Source organism: Pogona vitticeps, chromosome 6 (genome assembly GCF_051106095.1).
Source record: "Pogona vitticeps strain Pit_001003342236 chromosome 6, PviZW2.1, whole genome shotgun sequence".
NCBI lineage: Eukaryota > Metazoa > Chordata > Lepidosauria > Squamata > Agamidae > Pogona > Pogona vitticeps.
In genome coordinates this window covers 18,899,570-18,919,554 of record NC_135788.1, presented here as the reverse complement: position 1 = coordinate 18,919,554, position 19,985 = coordinate 18,899,570, and the positions used below count along the sequence as shown (strand labels likewise).

Below are 19,985 nucleotides of genomic sequence, written 5' to 3'. Positions count from 1 at the left end.
ATCTCTAAAAGCACCGCCTCCCCCACTGACCAATGTTTGCTCTCTGCCTGCTATCACAAAATTCTTTTTTGTGAGACGTGTTCTGGGAAGCAGAAGGGAAACAAAAAAAAGGGGGGGAGAGAAGAAAAGATGGAGTCATTGTCTGTCCCTTTAGACTCAGTCAGATGACTCTTGTCTGTTTCAGAGAGGTCAAGAGAAGCCTGCCTGTCTGACAAAAATAAAAAATAAAAAAAGAACAAAATATTTTCTGTAAAAAACCTCTGCAATGTAACTTGGAATCCAAATGAAAACTGCTGGTAATTCAGGCTGCTGCAGGGACTGACTTTTGAGATTCCAACTCCCTTTTGCTCTTTGTTTGGCGCTGAAGATGTAAAATCAGAAATGTAAGCAAAGCACCTCCAGAATATATGTGTTTAATTGTTTGCACCACTGCAACTGCTCTCTTTCTGTCTAGACCTGAGGAAAAGTGTCAGTGTCATCAAATCTGGGGAAGTGGCCATTTTTCCCCAAAAGCCTTTGTGTTATGCTGCCTTGCCAAATTTATATTTGACTTTCCAGAGCTGGTGGTGTGCCAAAAATAAAAATAAAGCTACATTTTGGGCTTTTTATTCGGAACTGTTTAAATGGAGGCTGCAAACAAGAAAAGGACTTAACATATTTATTAAGCCAAGTGTTTTCACAGAGTAGTGGTTTGTGTACCTGTGCTTCAATAAGTATATGAGTCCTCTAGTTGCTATAAGACTCTCCTTGCTTCTGCTGCAACAGCTTATTCACACCTGCCTTTCTGGAATTTAAATGATGTTGTTACACTATTTTCCCAAGTATGCCTCTGTGCACCAATATCGCTGCTCTGAAATCGCAGCTACTCTTCACATGTTACATTTTGTAGCTCTACACCTAAAATGTAAAGTGTGAATCTGCAAAAAGTATGGGATTAAATGTATTTACAGTCCCATCTCCACCACATGCATACAGTATATACTTGCCAACTGAGGGTAGTGTTTCATACATTTAGATAAAAATATATTACACAAAAGGAACAATTTTAAAAATTACAGTCCTCCAAAATAACACACATCAAGAGCATCAGATGGTATTAGCAAATTAAGTTAACACATCTCTCCATAGGTCACCATGAGAGGTTAGAGGATTGCTGAAAAAAATCAGTGTAACTATTACAATACTGAAGAAAAGGCAATCAGGTTTTGCAATTTTCATGCATTCAATGAACTAAAATGTTCCTTTTGTTATGTGCCCATCAAGTCACATCCAACGTATAGTGATCCTAGTAGCATTTTCAAGGTTCCTGAGGTATTTGACAAGTAGTTGTACCGTTACCCCCCCTCCTCCCCAGGTTTCTATGTCTGTAAGGGACTTGAACCAAGGCCCCTTTTCATCACTCTGTGCTTTGCTTATACTTCTGATTTTACATCTTCACCACACTAGTTAAGGAGAGTAGGCTGTTGTGAATGTATTAAACCCTATTCAGGTGAAGGCAGCATGCTTATCTGGCAGATGTGGGTTTGGTAAGAAGATTCTCCGGGCAGACCAGAACCTTAATATGCTATGTTCTGGGTTATGTTGAGAGCCTTCTTGAGTAAATAAATCTTTTGTTTTCTTCTTGGGAGAAAATCAACCTTGTGAAACTCTGAAAACAGTCGCTGTAAATCGACTTGATGGCACATAATTATTGTATGTTCCATACAGGCATGATTGTCTGAAAGCGAGCATTAGGTTACACCAGCGCCACACTAAGAGTTTGCAGTTTCATGCACCTGAGGCCAAAGCTGATTACAGAGCTTTCGTGGAGCTGAGGAAGTCAAAGTGTGGCCTGAAAGTACTTTTCTGAGACGTTCATTGTTTGCAGTTCTCTGGTTCACCACACGGGACATTTGTATACAGAATGGCTCCATCATCTCTTCACCATCTTGAGGAGGAGATGTAATTCTGAGAGGTTGTTTCAGTGTTGGCTAGAATTTGATTAGTTCATTCACTTTAAATGTTTCTGGATTGTGCCTTTGGGCTGCTATCCTGACTGCACTTACAGTGGGGTCTTGACTTGAGAACTTAATCCGTATTGGAAGGCGGTTCTCAAGTCAAAAAGTCTGTAGGTCAAGTCTCCATTGACCTACAGTGCATTGAAAACCGATTAATCCCGTAAAAGGCCGTTTTTGTTCCATTTTGGTTTTTTTCTGGTCTGTAAGTCAATTCTCAGGCTGCAAGTCAAACCTAAATTTTGCGGCCAGAGAAGTCTGTAACTCAAAAAGTCTGTAAGTCAAGCCGTCTGTAAGTCAAGGGTCCACTGTATTTAGAAGTAAATGCCATAGAACACAGTGGGACTTACCTTCAAGTAAATCTGTGTAGTGTTGTTTTGTCTGTTTTTATCTTCCTCATGGCCTCAAAAGTCTGCTAGGTCTGTAGCTGTAGTATATTGACTGATTTAAGCTGATTTTAGTTTGAATTCTGCTTTGCTAATTTTCTCCTGTTGTATTGCTTGGTATGTTTTATAATAACAATAATCAGGCACCATCAAGTCATATCTGACTTATGGCAGGTCTTTCCAGGTGCAGAGTGCAGTACTGAGAAGTTGTTTACCATTCCCTTCTTCTGAGGGCAGTTCTGGGACTGTGTAGCTTGCCCAAGGCCACACAGACTGGCTTTACTTGCAGGAGGCCCAGTGAGCAACTGAACACCCAACCTCTGGTTCTGCAGCCAAATACCTAAAGCACTGAGCCTTTATAGTTTTCATTAAATCTATAATTACACATATTAATTTAATTCTGTTTAGAATCTAGAAGATGTGGTCCTTTATAAGACTCTGATTTGTTAAGAAACGGACAGTAGTTTTGGAGGTACAGTATTCTTAAATTTCATACATTAGTTTTGAAGTGGTGGGTGTAAGCACCTGCAGAGGGAAATACCTGAGATATGTGTAGTCTGGAAACTGGCTACTTTTCTATTATCTACAATTAGGCATCCTTCAGTCTTGAGAGACTATGGTGATGTGCTCTGTATGGAGGACTCTGAACAGCATCTAGTGTGGCTGAAAAGGCCAATTCAAGAGTGGCAATCCCTTTGCGTGTTGTTTTGATGCTGTATGCAAAGCTGGAGTGTCCTTTCCAGGACACAAAGCCTGGGTAAAATAATATGGAGGATAGGCTGTTACCCAAGCAGCAAATCCCTCCTCTCCACATCACTGAAATAGTCCAATGGAAAGGCAACAGCCAATACAATTGGTGCCAGCGACGTCACAGGAGTTGGCAGAATGAGACGAACTGCCTCCGGGACTCCAGCTCCAGATTCTGCCTTGAGGTTAACTCCTGAAGCCTTTTCCATCAGTGGATATAGCCACAAGGCAGTGGAGGTTTGAAATCGGAGTTTTAGACAGTTGAAAATAAAGTAGCCAAATACATTATGTAGCCAAAGGACATGGCTCAGGTATTTTCACTGATGTTCATGCATATTATAGCAGAAAAAAATAAATATTGTGTGGGAGTTTCACAAAGAAGTTGACTAGAATGTTCACACCCCAAAATATAGAAGAGCAAACTTCAGGGAAAGTGAAGATATGGAGATGCTGCTTTTGTATGTATGAGGAAAGCTGTAATGCTTTTATACCAAGAACTGGGCACCTAGTTCTGAGGTTTGGCGAGAGCAAACTTATTTTCTCAGCAGCTCACAAGCCTGAAGAGGAGAGAGAAAGAGAAATGATCACAAAGGAAGACAGGAAAGGAAGTAGAGGGAAAAACACAGAGCAAGAAAAGGGCTCAGCAGAAAGAGGGAGAGTGTGGCACACAGGGAGAGGGGGATGACCCTAAGGCTTCGGCTCCACCCACTGCCAGCATCCATTACTCTGACAAGAGGTCATCCCAGAAGGACCTTAGCCCTCGGCTAGAGCTTGGAAAAGTAGCGTTTGATTTGCTTGATTTAATTAAAATATTTCTACCCCACCTTTCTTGTTAAAAAAGGACCCAAGGTGACTTAAATCATTAAGAGACAATATTTAAAGCTAAAAACAGGAACAAACATGACTCTGAGAAATGGTAAAGGAAAGCAACACTAAAAACACATTCAACACAGTAATTCATAACAATCCATTTAAAAATCTCACTCAGGCAGCCAAGTCACTGAAGGAAAGCTTGCCTGAAGAGAAAGGTCTTTGCCAGGTTTCAAGGTTTGAATAAGATTCCTCACTTCTACCGAATTCACTGGTAGCCATTGAGGGAGATTGTCCAATTCATCAATTTCATACTCTGCAGCTTCAGAACTACTACACAGTCCTCTAAAATGTTGTTCCCAAACTTCTGGTAGGATGTAATTGTTCATGGCCATGGGGGAGCTAATTGGATGGTCAGATACCAGATGCCAAAAAAGGGAAGTGTTCTTTGTTTTAACTGCTGAGCTTAATTGACTCCACATTCTACCTTTTTTTTTTTTGCATCGAAGAAGAAATTTATAGTGAGCTTGTTGTTTTAGTACCCAATATTGGGTCCCTTCTGGGTTGTTCCTGTACCTACTGTAGCTGTTTCTTATATTTCTTTTTGCTGCTCTGCACTCTTGGTCAAACCAGGGTGCAGAGAACTGTTTGTTTACTCTTGTGGTGTACTTGTGGGACTCATCTATGGTTTTATAGATAACTAGGGTTAGTTCCTCAAAACCCTCAATACGTGTTTTCAGCCGTAGAGATTTCCTGTAGACTCTCGTCTAGTTGATCTGAGGCCAGCAGATTAGCTATCCTATTTTCTATTCTAGGTTTCCGTCTAGCCACTTTCACAGACTTATCTTGAACTAAAACCTCTTTATAAAGGTCTTTGATATGTGGGTTAAACCATGGTAAATCCAACACCATAATCAAAGGTAGATGATTGCTGTCCTGAAAGTCACCAATCTTAAAGGATTCAGTGTATTGGAATACAGACACAGAAACTATAAAGTAGTCTAAAATGTTCATCCTGTCTCCAGACCAATACGTTAATTCTGCAGGGTGGTCATCTGGGTAATTAAGGAGACTCAATTGACTTGATCACCTGTATTAGCTTATGTCCAGCATAATTCACTTTACTATCTTTGGACATCCTGTGTAGGGGAAGTAAGTGTTTCCCTGATTCAGGTGGGCATATCTTCATACTGGAGTACAACCTGACATCATCCTGCCCTATTCTCACATTAGAATCTCCGCCTATAATGACATATGCCCTTGGATTATTTAGTATTATGTTCCAGAGATAGGCTTACAAGTTCCTCCACTCTGTCCCTATCTGCACTTTGGTTTTCGCAGGTGTTAGATAGACATTTATTATAATATATGAGACTTGATGATAATGTATAACTATTGCCATAGCTATTGGTGGATGAGAGGGTAACCTATCAATTTTAACTTTTAGTGAGACTAGGATACCTAGGACACCCTTGGCCCTACCATGCTTAGCGGGCTCTGCTTCCAGATCAAAGGCTTTGTATCCATCCAATGCTATGGGCTCTATACACCATGTCTCTTGAATGAATATAATGTCATGTTTACTCAAATACCCACGAGTGCCGTCATCTTTCACTCTACCAGCCCATCCCATTCCATGATAAGAGTAACAGCATTTGAAAATAAGAGTTGTGATTCTCTGCAACAGTCATAGATGGTCATTCACAATCACTCACAACCCGATTTCCAACATCTATGTATACCAGTCAAAGATTGTGTCTTTTGTTTTTTAACAAAAGCAAGAATAGCCAGTCAAAGACTGGTTTTTATTTCGTTTTGGATAAATAATAATTTAAAAGATTGAAATAAAAAAAAAACACAGAACACAGCTTATTAAAAACTTTCTGCTGCTCCATTAATGGCCAAATATTGAGAAGGAGAAAGAACTTTGCTTGATGGGTAGCCTTTGGAAAGCTACACAGGGCCTAAACCAGAAGGGGATGAAGGGGAGGACCAAATTAGCCCCCTTTGGGCACAAGCATTGAAAAGGACCTTTCTTGAGTCTTCACTCATCATCCATGTATGGGCAGTGAGATGGGGGAAAAGGCCTCCTCAGAAAATCTTAACATAAGGGAGACTTATATGGGGAAATACGCTCCTTCAAATGGCCTGATCACCACCACTATCATCCCATTCATCCTTTGCTTCCCCCCCCATCCAGTTTCTGTCATTAAAACTTCTCTCTCTTTTTAGCCTATTTGCATACTTTATAGTGTAATATGATGCATTAATCTGCAGTAGGGCTGCCAACATTTTTTTTTAAAAAAAAGTTCTCTATTTTTAAATCTGTTATCTTGTGTCTTTATGTGTAGCAAGATCTGTTTAGTAGGTAGCAGTGCTCAGCCACCTCTGCCCAGTGGACATTAGCATGCACAGATTACCTGTGGCAGCCAGCAGACGCTGAAGGCGTGAGAGAAGAGCAGGTAGTCTTTTCTTCTGATTGCTTGATGGGCAGCCTTTGCAACACAAGGCATAAACCATTGGTTCCCGATGTCCTTGGACTAAAACGTTCGGAAGCCTTCACCACTAGTTGTGCTGGCCTGGATTTCTGGGAATTGTAGTCCAAGAACATCTGGGGACCGAAGGTTGGAAACCACTGGCTTAAAATGCTGTCACTTGAGCTTTGCTTTATTTTGGTATATAGATATTCTTTGAAAATATGTTTATTCCTCAGTCACAGCGCAGGCTTTGGCAAGCTACATTCCTGCACTCTTATGGCCTGTAATCATGTTGTGGAAGAGCAGTAATATACCCCAGAGCAGTGGGAAAAAGTTAGGTTAGAGTCTCTCTGTCTCTGTCTCTCTCCCTCCCTCCCTCCCCCCCCAGCCTCCTCTGACCAATCCATCACCTGTTGGGGGCCTCTCTGAGCACGAGAGAGGCTTGTGGGGCTATTTCAGCAACAGCGACGGGAGCCAACAGCCGCTGTTGAAAGTACTGCCCACTGGTCTGCTGAAACTCTTGCCTGTTTCCTTGCCCTTCCTTAATGTGAGCTTGCTTTTGAAAGGAACTTTGTGCTGTCAGGAGGAGGATAGGTTTTCCTTAAACTCCAGGAGGCTATTTGTCTGGTAGCTTTCGGAGCTGCAGGTTTTTCCGACTTTCTGAATCAAAAGCTTGTGTGCAGTAGTTTGGGGGGGGGGAAAGTAGGAAGGGACAATGGAGGAAGCTGAAAGCCAGAAATCTGAGACGCTCCTGGCTTGTCCGAGAGACAGCAGACAGATGAAGGGTAAGTAACAGAATAACTCTGATATGGAGTTACATTCAACATGTCCTTCACTGCTGTTTTTTAATATCTGAGTGACAGATTATCTGGGGCAGATACTTTATTTATTATGCTGGGGTTGTTTCCTCCTCCCCTCCCCCTTTTACCCTTTCCTTTTCTCCTTCTTTTGGTCTGTTCCTTATATCTGGCTGTCTTTTGAGAAAGACTTCGGTGGCACAAAAGCAAAAAGCAGAGTGTTGCAGTGTTAAATGCAATGGTGTTGTGAAACACAAAGCAGTCTATGACAAGAGAAAGATATTAGCCTCACAAGGAAGGGAAGTCCTCCTTTTAATATTACGGACTCCATCAACACATGGCAGGAAGTTTCCTCCCCGCACTTGTTTATAAACGAATGTCAATTCTGAGTTCATGTTTTAAAGCCCGGAGACATACAGTACACTCAGAGTGAAAATCATGAGTTTGTTGCAACCAGCAGCTGTGAGCACAGCTTTTTTATATATATGATCAAAATCTGTAGATTCTGTTCCAAATTGAATGAGAATTATGTCCTTCCTGAGAACAGTTTTTAGACAACACAACTGATAGTTCAAACTAATTCAAATGTGGGTATTTGTGGAATCCTTCCAGTTCAGCTTTGGGGAATTACAATTGATAGCATGCCTGTTACTGTATCTTTTAACTTTTAAGAGTTCTCAACTCTCCGGGATGCTAGTTTGTCTATCTCACAGAGAGATTCCTCTAAAGCTTGTGTTCCTTTATTCCTATAGATTAAATGTTTAGATACAGAGTGGGTGTTCTCTCTCTTTCTCTGAGTAGCAAGTATTAGGATAATAGTAATCATCATCATCATCATCTTAAAATAGCATACTTGGAGGGGACCTTATGGATCATCAGGTCCAGCCCCTTCAAATAGGCACAGTGGGGAATTGAACTCCCAGCTTCTGGTTGCTCAGCCAGATACCTTAAACCACTGAACTATCCAGCAGTTCTTCATTGCCAGCATTTGTGGGGGTGGGGGGAGTGTCTTGTCTCAAAACAGAGTTTCGTTCCTTTCCTTCTTATTATTTTGTTTGATTTAATTAGTATTTGTACACCTGGATGCATCTCCATGTGCTGATACCAGCAGGTATGTTTTTGTATACAGTCTCTGGTGCTTGTGTTTTTTTGGTTATTTATTAATCAAAATATATATGGCCCACCCTATATTCTAAGCTCTCAGGCAGGCTGCAAGCATAACAAAACAAAACAAAACAAAACCCTGAGGCAATTTAAAACAATTGACTACAATGTAGAACGAAATATTCAACATCATTAATTTTTTTTAAAATTTTTTTTTAATGCATAGAGGTTGGAAGTCTAGGATGCATATTATTGTTGTAGCTCTTGTTGTCGTTACTGTTCTTATTATTCTTGTCCTGATTTTCCTTAAGAGAGCTCAAGGTAGAGTAGTGTATCTTCACAACAAACCTGTGAAGTGGTCTGACTGAAACAGAATGACTGGATTGAGTCACTCAATGGGTTTTACATCTCAGTAGGAACCCAAACCTATGGTATGTTTCCCAAGTCACATTCCAGTGCTCTGATCACTGGATTATACTGGTCAGCAGGTTCTGTCTACTTTTAGATAGTTGCCTTGACAACTTGTGCCTGTCAACGCTTTGAGCTGTATGCTATTGTCAGATGGTTTCAGAGCATCTGTTCCATTTCATGGATGTGTAATAAATGGTATATAGAAATCCAAATATCCCTGAATGTGGGAAAGACCTAAATTTGGTGCTGTGGAGTATGGTTGGGGCATATATGAGTAGTTGGCTGGAAATACTGCATGTCATTTTGCCCCAGCCTATTTGATATTTCCGTAACCTCAAATTTAGCTCTTTCCCACAGTTATAAATATTTTGATGTAAAGATACCGTTTACTACACATCCATGAAATGGAACAGATGAAAATAGCAAACAGCTCTAAGTGTATAATTATTCAATGTTTCCCCATGTGATGTAGATAAAATGACAGACTAGGACTCTAGAGAATAAGGTTCAAATCCCCACTTGGCCATGGAAACTCAACTGGAGGAGTGGAACTGGTAGAACCACTCCTCAAATATCTCACTTATCTTGAAAGCCCTATAAGTCAGTTCTGACTTGATGGCACAGAACACACACACACACGCACACGCACACACACACGCACACGCGCGCGCGCACACGCACGCACACACACACGCACACACACACACACACACCCCTACGCAACTGTGGTGTCTAAGAATAATCTCTAGGTGATCAGGCAGAAGATATTCATTCATTCATTCATTGGTAAGCTGTAAGAGAATTTAAGCTTCCTTCCCAGACCATCAGTATATCATAGATCCTGAGAGATGATTGGAATGTATTTGTGGATTAGTACATTTTGTCGATTCACAAGTCTCCACTATCGTATCTTAAATTTTGAGAAGTGCTTGATCTTGTTAGTATGAAAAAATATAGGAGGGGAAAGGCAACCTGTTCCACTCCAGATGTTCTGCACTGCAACTTGCAGAAGTTCCCTCCAGTGTGCCATGGCTGAGGAATGGTGGGAGCTGTAGTCCAAAGCATTTGAATTGAACATTAGCTTGCTCATTCCTACAACAGAAAAAACTGATAATTCATAGCACTTCTTGTATTTGTGGAGATCCCTATTATTTCAGCAGTGGTAGCAGCAACAGCAGCAGCAAATTATCATTGATTAAAGGTTTTCTTCGGCAATTATGGAGTCCATGCAACTTTGTTTCATTGTGTAAGAGTTGCATGCACCCGGAAATTACCTTCAGTAAGTAGCAATTTGCTGGTGCTTATGACATCATCTTCTTTGCACATGTAAAGCTGCTCAGGAGGATTTCAGCTAATGTCTGTCAGCTCAGTTTGTAACTGGCTCAGTATTTGTGAGTTTTCATGTTCATAAAATCTTGTCCATTCCCCAGATGTTCTCTCTGCTCATGTCTATGGTACCATTGTTGTTTAGTTGTTAAGTCATGTCTGACTCTTTGTGACCCTATGGACCAGAGCATGCTAGGCCCTCCTGTCTTCCTTCCACTGCCTCCCGGAGTTGGGTCAAATTCATGCTGGTCACTTTGACAACACTGTCCAACCATCTCATCCTCTGCCGTCCCCTTCTCCTCTTGCCCTCACACTTTCCCAACTTCAGGGTCTTTTCCAGGGACTATGGTACCAAACACAAGCACAATATTGCATTTCCTGCTGGGAAGAGTAGTTCATTTCCACCTGCTCTTCAACTTCTCCACAGCACAAGCCATAGTACTGTGAGGAACTGTCTGGAAATTCAGTCACTCTTTTGAGAGCTTGGAAGGGTTGTGTGTTGTATCACTGATCCCCAAATCTGCCAATAAGGGGTTGGGCAGGCGACGAGAATCCAGACTGACTGATGATCACGGGGTCTGTGTTTTTAAAATATCCTGTATGAGGATATGACGTGCACGGGACTTTTCTGATCATATGGTGAGCTGCATGACATGAAAGGTTGAGATGGTAATGTTTTAAACTATTCGTCCTGTAATATAAAGTTTTTTTTTGGGGGGGGGGTATCTTGAATTGTCACTTAAGACCCATAAGCTTTTTGAAAGACCTCTGTTTATGCAGCTAAAGATTTCTAAAATCATTAGATCCCAGCCGTGAAAGCCTTCGCGAATACTTCTAAAATCAGTTTGTTAATGCAGTCATCATACTACTGCTTACCTGATAAGGCAGGGGAAAGCCCATTAAGATGTCATAGCACTTTGGTTACGGGGGGGGGGGGAGTGGAGGGAAACCTTAATAAGGGAGTGTTAGAAGCTAAGAGCACATATATTGGGGCCTGATCACCAAGGCTGTGGCCTATTAGTGACTGAAGCTCTCCAAGAAGCTTGGGTATACACTTTAAAAGGGCATGAGGGCGTACATTCTCCCTGAGATTCTCTGGTGTACCCTCCTATCCTGAGCCTCTCTTTCAAAACAGACATGGACATACATATGTAAATACACAAATGAGACCTTTGAACCAGAAGTTTTCAGAATGAGGAGGAAGAAATAGTATCAACTATTTTAGTACTTTCATTCAAATGTTAGGAATGCAGAAACCATTGATTTTTATTTCCTGAATACTATATTTAATTCACAGGACTAGAAGATAAACAGATGATTAACAGTAAGCTACTTTGGTTCGCTTGGTATGTTGGTAAAGTATGACTTCCACTAACCCAAGCTAATATGGCCAGTTGATTTGTTTATTCTGTGTCTTCTCTCTCATTTTCCTGCATTGATTTTTCTCTGTTCTTTAGATTGTGAGCCCTCTGGGAAAGAGATTTGTTGAAAAACATTGTCTTTGGAAACAGCTTTGGATGATTTCATTTCAGGAGAGAAAAGTGGTATAGATATTAGAAAAGTGGCAAAGATATTTAAACTCAGTCAATCAACCAACCGGTTGATCAATAAGAAAGATCATGTATCATGGAAATATAGTCTATGAATTAACACCTGGAGACATGGGGTTCCTAATCTTGCTAAGCCTTCTACTTATTTACATACTAATGGTCACTGAATCCTTTTTAAAAAATAAAAAAACATTGATGTCTCATTTTTCTAGTTGATGGTCATATTGTGACAGGGCTGCATTTCTGACCTTGGTTTGGAGAAATGAAGAAATGAAGTCAGAAGGAAAAAGGGGGGGGGGATCCTTTTTATTGAAGGCCTGGAAACTGGGAGCCTCGGTCCATTAGGAGTTTTGGTCACCAGGTGTCTACAACCTGTATTCTGACACAATGAAGCTGGATCATTAAAAAGGAGGAGGAGGAAGAGAGAGACTTAAGACAGAAGTTTTCTGAAATAGATGAGAAGCTTGGCAGAAGACTAGGAAAATTTGTATGGCAAGGGAATAAGGCTTAGAAGAAGAGAAAAAGGCCACACTCATGCTGGCCATTTTATTCTGTCCTTTCTTTTTTCCTGTTAGGAAGGAGAAGAGATTTGAAAGAAGAAAGAACATCATATGAATGAGAAAGGGCAGTCCCAGGACCCTGCCCCCTAACAACATTGACATTAGTAAAACTTTTGGGAAAGGGATCTTCAGATTATAGCTATGGAATATTTCCAAAGAGCTCTAATTAGAAGCACTCATCATGGGGAAAATCCTGTGTACCCTCAATAAGATAAAGGTCAAGGTTCCCCTTGACATTTAGTTCAGTCATGTCCGACTCTAGGGTGCAGTGCTTATCCCCGTCTCCAAGCTGTAGAGCCAGTGTTTGTCCAAAGACAGTTTCGGTGGTCAAGTGTCCAGTTTAACTAGACACGTAACGCCGTTACCTTCCCACCATGGTGGTACCTATTTATCTACTTGCATTTACAGGCTTTCAAACTGCTAGGTTGGCAGGAGCTGGGACAAGCAACGGTGGACTCAATCTAACAACTGCTGGTCTTCTGACCTTGCAGCACAAAGGCTGCTGCGGTTTAACCCACAGCACCACCACGTCCCTCAATATGTTTCTCTAAATTGCACTATTTTAAGTAAAGGCTATACAGTGGTGCCTCGCATAACGTTTTTAATTGGTTCCAAAAAAAAAAAACCTTATGCGAAAAAAACTTTATGCGAAACACCATTTCCCATAGAGATGCATTGGAAACCGGTTAATCCGTTCCAGTAGGCACGGATTGCCGTCCTTAAGCGAAAAAACCCATAGGAAACATCGTTAAATGATACAATGTATCCTCCATTGGAATGTATTGTAGCTGACTCAATACGTTTCAATGGCTTTGCGAAGTCAATTTTTGCAAAATTAAGTGTGTCATAAAAGGGTCAAAAATGGTTTTAAATGCTTGGATTAGCTTCTGCACCCTCTAAAACAGATGCAAAAGTTAATTTGGCTTTGATCTGACTTTTCGTTAATTAATGGTGAATTTTTTCCCCCCAACTTTTGACAGCTGTCAAAATCTGACAGCTCCATTATTTCCTATGGGGGAAGAAAAAATTCACAAAAAATTAATGAAGACTCAGCAACTGTTCTAAGTTCTTGGGTTCGTTAGAGGACCCCCTAAGTTGTGTGCAAACCTGATTTGGCTTTGATCTGAACTTTCGTTAATTTTTTGTAAATTGTTTTCTCCCCCATAGGAAAGCATGGAGCTGTCAGATTTTGACAGGTCCATTGGTTCCTATGGGCCAAAAAACAAAAATTCACAAAAAATTAACGAAAAGTCAGATCAAAGCCAAATCAGGTTTGCACATGTCTTAAGGGGTCCTCTAACGAATCCAAGCATTTAGAACCGTTTTTGACCCTTCTAAGACACTTTTTTAATTGAAAAAAAACATCGTTAAGTGAAGCAGGGGACCTAAAACAAAAAACGTTAAGCGAAGCATGGTCCCAAAAACGCTATGCGAAAATCGCCCATAGGGAAAAACGTTATACGAAGCACAATCTGACTCTGAAAAAATAAACGTTAAGTGAAAAAAACGTTAAACGAAGCAAACGTTATGCGAGGCACCACTGTATATGGTTGATTCTGCAAAGGCTCGTCTGTCCTTGGGAGTTAGGCTATATATTGGGGACGTACACATAGTGTTTGAAATCCTGTTGCTTAGTGTAGTAAGAAGGACTAGGGCAGACCCATAGAATCAGTGGGAATGTGGTATGTCAACTCCCCTCTATGTTCTGTTGATTCAAACGGACCTATGCTAGTTGCAACTTTAGCATAGTAAGTCATAACTAGAATAAGCCCCTTGATTTAATGGATCTTATAGAAAATTTGACTCACCAAATCCCCACTGATACAATGGGTCTACTCTAGTGTGACTTACTACACTGGATTTCAGTCAGTATTTGCTATTATCTTACAGCTTTACTCTTTAAAAAAGACAAAACAAGGGTGGTAGGAAAAGGTTCACAATGATAGTGGTCTATTTTTCATTCTTCTTGCTAAATATTTCTGTTACTTTGCAAGAAGACATTTGGGCAAAACCATCTGCCTTGATTAAATACGTTGGTCCTCATGTGAACCAAATAAACATTGCTTTTGGTAGAGTTGTGTTAGAGTTTGGAAGTAATCTCAGCATGGTGTGTGTGTGTGTGTGTGTGTGTGTTTTTTTTTTTTTTTTGTATTCCCTCACTCTTCTGAATTTTACTGCTCCCTCAGCAAAGTCTACTTTCCTACCAGGAAATACAAATCTTTGTGTGTGTGAGAAGGTTCTGGGTTCGAATCAGGCTGTTCCAGATCTTGAGACAAAATTGAAGTAGCAGATTCATGAATAAAAGTATTTTTATTATTAACAATAACAGAGTCTCTTTTGTTTAATTCACTCAAACAGCAAACAGATAACTGGAGAGGAGATTCCTCCCATACCCATAACAAAGAACGCTCGTCAACATCTTTCAACAGCAACTTTCTCCTTTTTAATTTTTCTTGGTTGTTTCTTTGAAGCGGGAGTCGTGTCCCACACATGGAGTCCCGCAACACGGGTGACGAGCCCATTCTACCATTGCGGGTTGCTCTATCATCATTTTCCGGTCTCCTGTAGGTGTTGGGATTGATCTCTCTGGACCAAGCACCCTGGGATACACTAAGACAGTCCATTCTATGGGACTTAACCCCTGGATAATCAGCCGTTAGGTTACTTTGGCAGAAGTACCCTCTCCTGGATCGTCTACCCTCTCGACCGTTCTTTTCTGAGGTACAGAGAAGACATGACCGATCTCTTCTGGTTCTTTAGCTTCTTTCTCTGAGAACACACTCACTTTCTCGGTCTCAGCTGAAACCCCTCCTATTTCTGTTGTTAACACATCTACCCGCTCCCTTTCCTCACTTTGTCTTCTCTCCTCCCTGGTCAACGTCTCTAACTGTCCTAACGGCACTTTCTTCCTCGCGCCTTCCCTCTCTCCTCGAGCTCTCTCTATTTCTCCCGTGTGGCTATCTTTTCCCTCCTTCTCCTCGCACATCTCTGCTGCATGTTCTTTTATTCCTTTAACTTCTCTTTCTTTTCCTCTCTCCACGCTTTTATGTTCATAGTTTATATCATATTCGTGAGGGGACGGCTCACTCTGGCTCCTATCCTCACAGTGTGTAAACTGCAAAATGTGCATAGATTATCAATGTATGTGTGAAATCTTCATGGACTTTATTTCTTTTTTTCAATTTAGAAGTAGTGAGTTACCTATAAGATTGGCACCAGTAACTCATTATGTTTTCAATAATGAGGATATAATGAAGTTGAATTTCAAAAGTAACATATTGAACAAGAGGATAGAAGGCTGAGTCAACCTTGAGTCGGCTACCTGGGATTGAATCCCAGGTCGTGAGCACAGTTTTGGCTGCAGTACAGCAGTTTAACCACTGCGCCACGAGGCTAGGCAGATACATTGCTGTTGCGCTATGTCACTTTATTTAACAAAATTAAAAAAAGGAAAGTTGTCATAGCCTCCTGAATGATGGTTTCAGGAAAAGGTGGGGATGAGTGGGAAGAGGAGTGTCATTAATTGTAAGGGAGACAAATTGTAGTGATCCAAATATCTGTCTGGATTGTTCTTATGGGAAAAGAAATGTAGATCAATGTGAATGGAAGGATTGCTAAAGTGAAAGATAAAATACAGTACATAAAAACCATTTAAGCACAAACCAGACCACTCCAGCTTCCCTCATCTGTATTAGTTACTTTGTTGGTGTAATAAGTAATGACAATAACTTACTTTATGAACACTACATTCCTTCTAATAAGTAACTTTGTAAGCATTGCTCCCCACACCCCCAGCCTGGAAATACGGGCTATATGGGGAAACCTTTGGTTCTCTTGATGTTTTAGACCTCAACTCCCAGAAGCAAATGGCAAGGGATCATGGAAACTGTAGTTCAAAATATCTGGAGGGGCAAAGGTTTCGTAACTTGTATAGAGAAATTATTGTGACTGAAGTAGCCTTTGTATTCCTTGATTAGGTGTTTCTGTGTTGCTCTGTGGACAAAGCAGCAAAATGAGCTGTTAACACGAACATTCAGTTCTGCTTGTGACACAGCTTTAGGGGCCTGAAAGAAGCACTCACAATGGTTTTGTTGACATAATGCACTGTTTGCTTTGTGATCCTTAAATGAGGAGATGTGAACAAAACCTAATGCTTGAATGGCTGCACTGTCGGCAACCCAATGGGCCATTTCAACTGCCACCAGAAGCTTGACAAACAAAGAAGGGGAGGGGAGGGACTGGCCTGTGTTTAGGATGCACCAGATTAAAACATCAAGTGTAAGCGTTTTCTCAATCTGTTCTCCCAAACCAGAGTCTGGCTGACTGCTCTGGGAGACATCTCTGTATGTCTCTTATCTTAATAGTGTTTTGTGGTAGAAAATTTCCCTTGAATTTTCGGACAGGATTATCCTAAAAAATTGTCAAGATTGGATGGTTTTGCAATTATGTTACACATGGAAAATATTTCTTTCTCCACCAGCCCTCAGCATGTGTGGCGGCAGCTATACTCTAGCCCCTTAACAATATAAAGTACAAAGGAATGCTGGCTGACTTTTTAAAGTCTTTAGCAGATGCAAATTCCCCTGTCCCGTGCTTTTTCTTTGAGCCTGTTGGAAAATAGCACACCTAGGGTTGAATCCTGTTGTACCTCCTCTCTTCAGAGAGGGACAAGGGATCTTTACCACTGTGCTCACTGTGGTTCCTTGTATTTACTGAAAGCCTGCTCCAGGGAACTGAGAGCTTCCCTCACTCACCCCACAGTTCACAAATAAATGGAAATTTCTGGAAAATGTCTTCTTTTGTCTCTTCCGTTAGTAAAAACATGCAGTGGATCAAGAGCCTTCCTCATAATGTTGGTTGGGGCTTGGGCAGGATTCTGTCCCATGGGCCTAATCTGCCATGCAGAGATCTGGATCCCCCACTTTGGGGCATGACAGAGGAGAGAAATTCGGGCTGCTGTCTTCCATTAGTAAATAGAGAGAGGAAGAGTAAAGCCGTCTGCTGTCATACAGCATTTGCAAGTACCAGTTGGGACCATTCTGCTGGTGGCAGATCTCCTTCTGGTGCTTTGACTGGGGACCATCTGTGGACAACTGCAGGAGTGGGATCTAGCAGTCCACTCCTGTGCTAATAGGAAGGGAACATTTGGGTCCAGCTGCTTCCACTGTACCATCCTGAAGATATTTGACTACCACCATACCTTAACATATCCACTTGTGTATTCATTTTGGAGGCAAAGCAGGGCCAGCTTGGTGAATGCTTAGATGAGAGACTAGCCGGGAATATTAGGCATCTCCAGGTATGAGGGTACAAAAGATTTTTTCTTAAAACCCTCGTGAGCTTCTGCAAGTCATTGTTGATCCTATTGGACTAGGTATACATGTGGCCTGACTCCATATAAACTATCCTCCTATGTTCACTTACTCCGTAGGAGCAAAAGTCCCTCTGCTTGATCAAAAGTCCCTCTGCCTCTCAGAAGGGCATAGTGGGATTCAAAGGTGTCTAAAATGAGCAGAGAAAGGCCTGCCATTATATGAGTAGGCAGAAGGAGAGACTTGTAAAGCACTCTGAAAGCTGAACAGTGTTGTTGAAATTGCAGAGTTCGGGAAACTTTTTGAAGAATCTCCCAAACAGCCTGGCCAGCAGCAATGCTAAGTGGAGAATTCTGGGAATTATAGTTAAAGAAAAAGAATTGTCTGCATATTTTTAAAAGGCTATGCATGCAAATAATTAAAAAACAGAATGGGTGTGAAGCAGTAGTTGGGCTATGAACCAAGAAAACATCAGTTCATGTTTCACCACTGGTGCTCTTAGTTGTGTTTCTAGGCAAGCCATTCTTTCAGTCTTCCCATCTGTGGTGTTGTAATGAGGAACACAAGCACTTTGAACAGTTCCAAGTGCTGTTGAGATGACGATGATGATGATAAGCAGTATTGAAGACCCAAGGCCAAGCAAAACAATTAACAGTTAACAATTCATTGGAAAGAGAGCTCCCTTAAGAGGAAAAGACTGTTTATTCTAACATGAGCTTGCTTCAGTCCGCATTTGGCATGTTAACCTGCTCTCTCTTGGAGGGAGGGCAGTTGGTCATTTGGGAAATAGAACAACATTGCTTGCGTGTCTGACCTCTCAGGCACGTAGCACTGAAACGTTTATGTGTTTGCAGGGATCACATTGTAAGAAAAGGAAATGCACATTTGCCTTAATATGTGTTCCGACTCTCACATAATTTCTGGACTGTACTTTTAACATGGCCTTGGCAGACTTCATTCACTGAAATTTTAGAAGTGCTTTCATTTGCCTTTTTAATATTATAACTGATGTTGATATTTTAATATTTATAGCTTATTGTGGTTTTAGTGATGACATTTTAAAGCTAGATTGTAAGCTACATCAGGTCCCAATCATGGGGAAAAGGTAGGTAAGTAGACAGACAGACAGGTAGATCATTGCATGCTGTCAAGTCAATTCTGACCCATGGTGAGTGCCCCCTTTACCCACTCCCTTCTTCTGGGACTACCCTGGGACTGTGCAGGTGACCCATGACTACACAGACTGGCTCTTCCACTAGGAGGCAGAGTGGGGAATCAAACTGCCAATCTCTCACCTGCAGTAAGGTGCCTAAACTACTGAACTATCCAGCCAGCAAATAGACAGACAGAGGTATCATATCTTTTCACTGTGAGCACGTAGGAACCCACAGTCTAGAGTCAATTGTGTGCATTTTTTCATGGCACAACGACTTAAGAATTCATAGGATGAGGTTGTGGGCCTCTGATCCTAGACATCCAGCTATAGAAGTCAGTCTTACTGAAACAAGTGGGGACAGAGCGAGAGAGAGAGTTCAGTTGAACTTAAGTATTGAACAACCAATATCTTGAATCTTAAAAAATATTCAGAATTATTGAAACCCTGGAGGACTTAGGCCATGAGAATAATTCATTTTAATAATAAGGAGAACCAAGACCACATATTAATAGCAGGTCATGTTAAAGTGGATTTGGAAAATGCTTTTAGAGATTATGTTTCTCATTTTGCTCTTCACTGACCAATTTTTCCCCATAGGTATTAGATAACATGTCTTCAACCTGCCTTATTCTTTTTGGGCCCTGAGGGGGTTTGTGTTACTCAGTTACCTGACTATAAGGTTAGCTTTAATATCCATGCTATGCCTGTGTTCATTCCACAGAGCTATCCATAATAGGCCAGCCTCAAAGTAGATTGTAAAGCTGTAAGAATTATCTGACTTTTCCCCACCCCCGCCAGTATATGCCCTCATCACATAGACTTGCTTTTATTTCATTTCTCAAAAGAATGGTTTATTGAAAAAGTGACACTGTATTTTCCAGTCTGCTGTCTCGGAGAGGCATAAAATCCAAGCGAGATCCATGAAATTTAAAACCAAGGCTATAATCTGAAAACTGGGGATGAAGGGGGGGATAGGAACCAAAGAAAAGACTAGTGCTTTTCTTTTTATTTTATAGAAGTTTCAGTACATGTTGAGAACACACTGGAAAAATGCTGAGGATTCCTGCTCCCTGCTCCCCTCTATAAAAAGAATTTTGTCAGTTATGGTCTTGAAGGAGTACTCATTACAACCCCTTAAAAAGAGATGATGATGATGATAATGGTGTTAATGATAATGATGATGATTATATATGCTGTATATATACTGTAGATTTCAAACCTTAAGAGAGAAAGAGGCTTACAACTCACCTTCCACCTTTAGTATGGAGAACAATAGAGCAAAGACATGCTTTCTGTAATGATCCAATTTCCATGCAGGATTGCATATTTTTATACAGTTTATGCAAACTGCCCCT

General features: G+C 41.0%; 1 protein-coding gene across 8 annotated transcripts in view; it reads left to right on the top strand.

Annotated features, from left to right (window-relative positions):
• The window catches only part of KIAA1217 (KIAA1217 ortholog), a 412,653-nt gene that overhangs the window by 187,709 nt on the left and 204,959 nt on the right, over nt 1-19,985 (top strand). For 2 of the 8 annotated variants that reach the window (XM_078378636.1, XM_073003051.2), the window contains exon 1: nt 6,737-7,199. The exons of 5 other annotated variants lie outside the window; for them this stretch is intronic. In XM_078378636.1, the coding sequence (XP_078234762.1) occupies nt 7,130-7,199 (70 nt within the window). In that variant the 5' untranslated portion in view covers nt 6,737-7,129. Of the gene's footprint in view, nt 1-6,736; nt 7,200-19,985 lie in introns of those variants that run through there. One more of the 8 variants, XM_078378638.1, reaches the window with a different exon arrangement.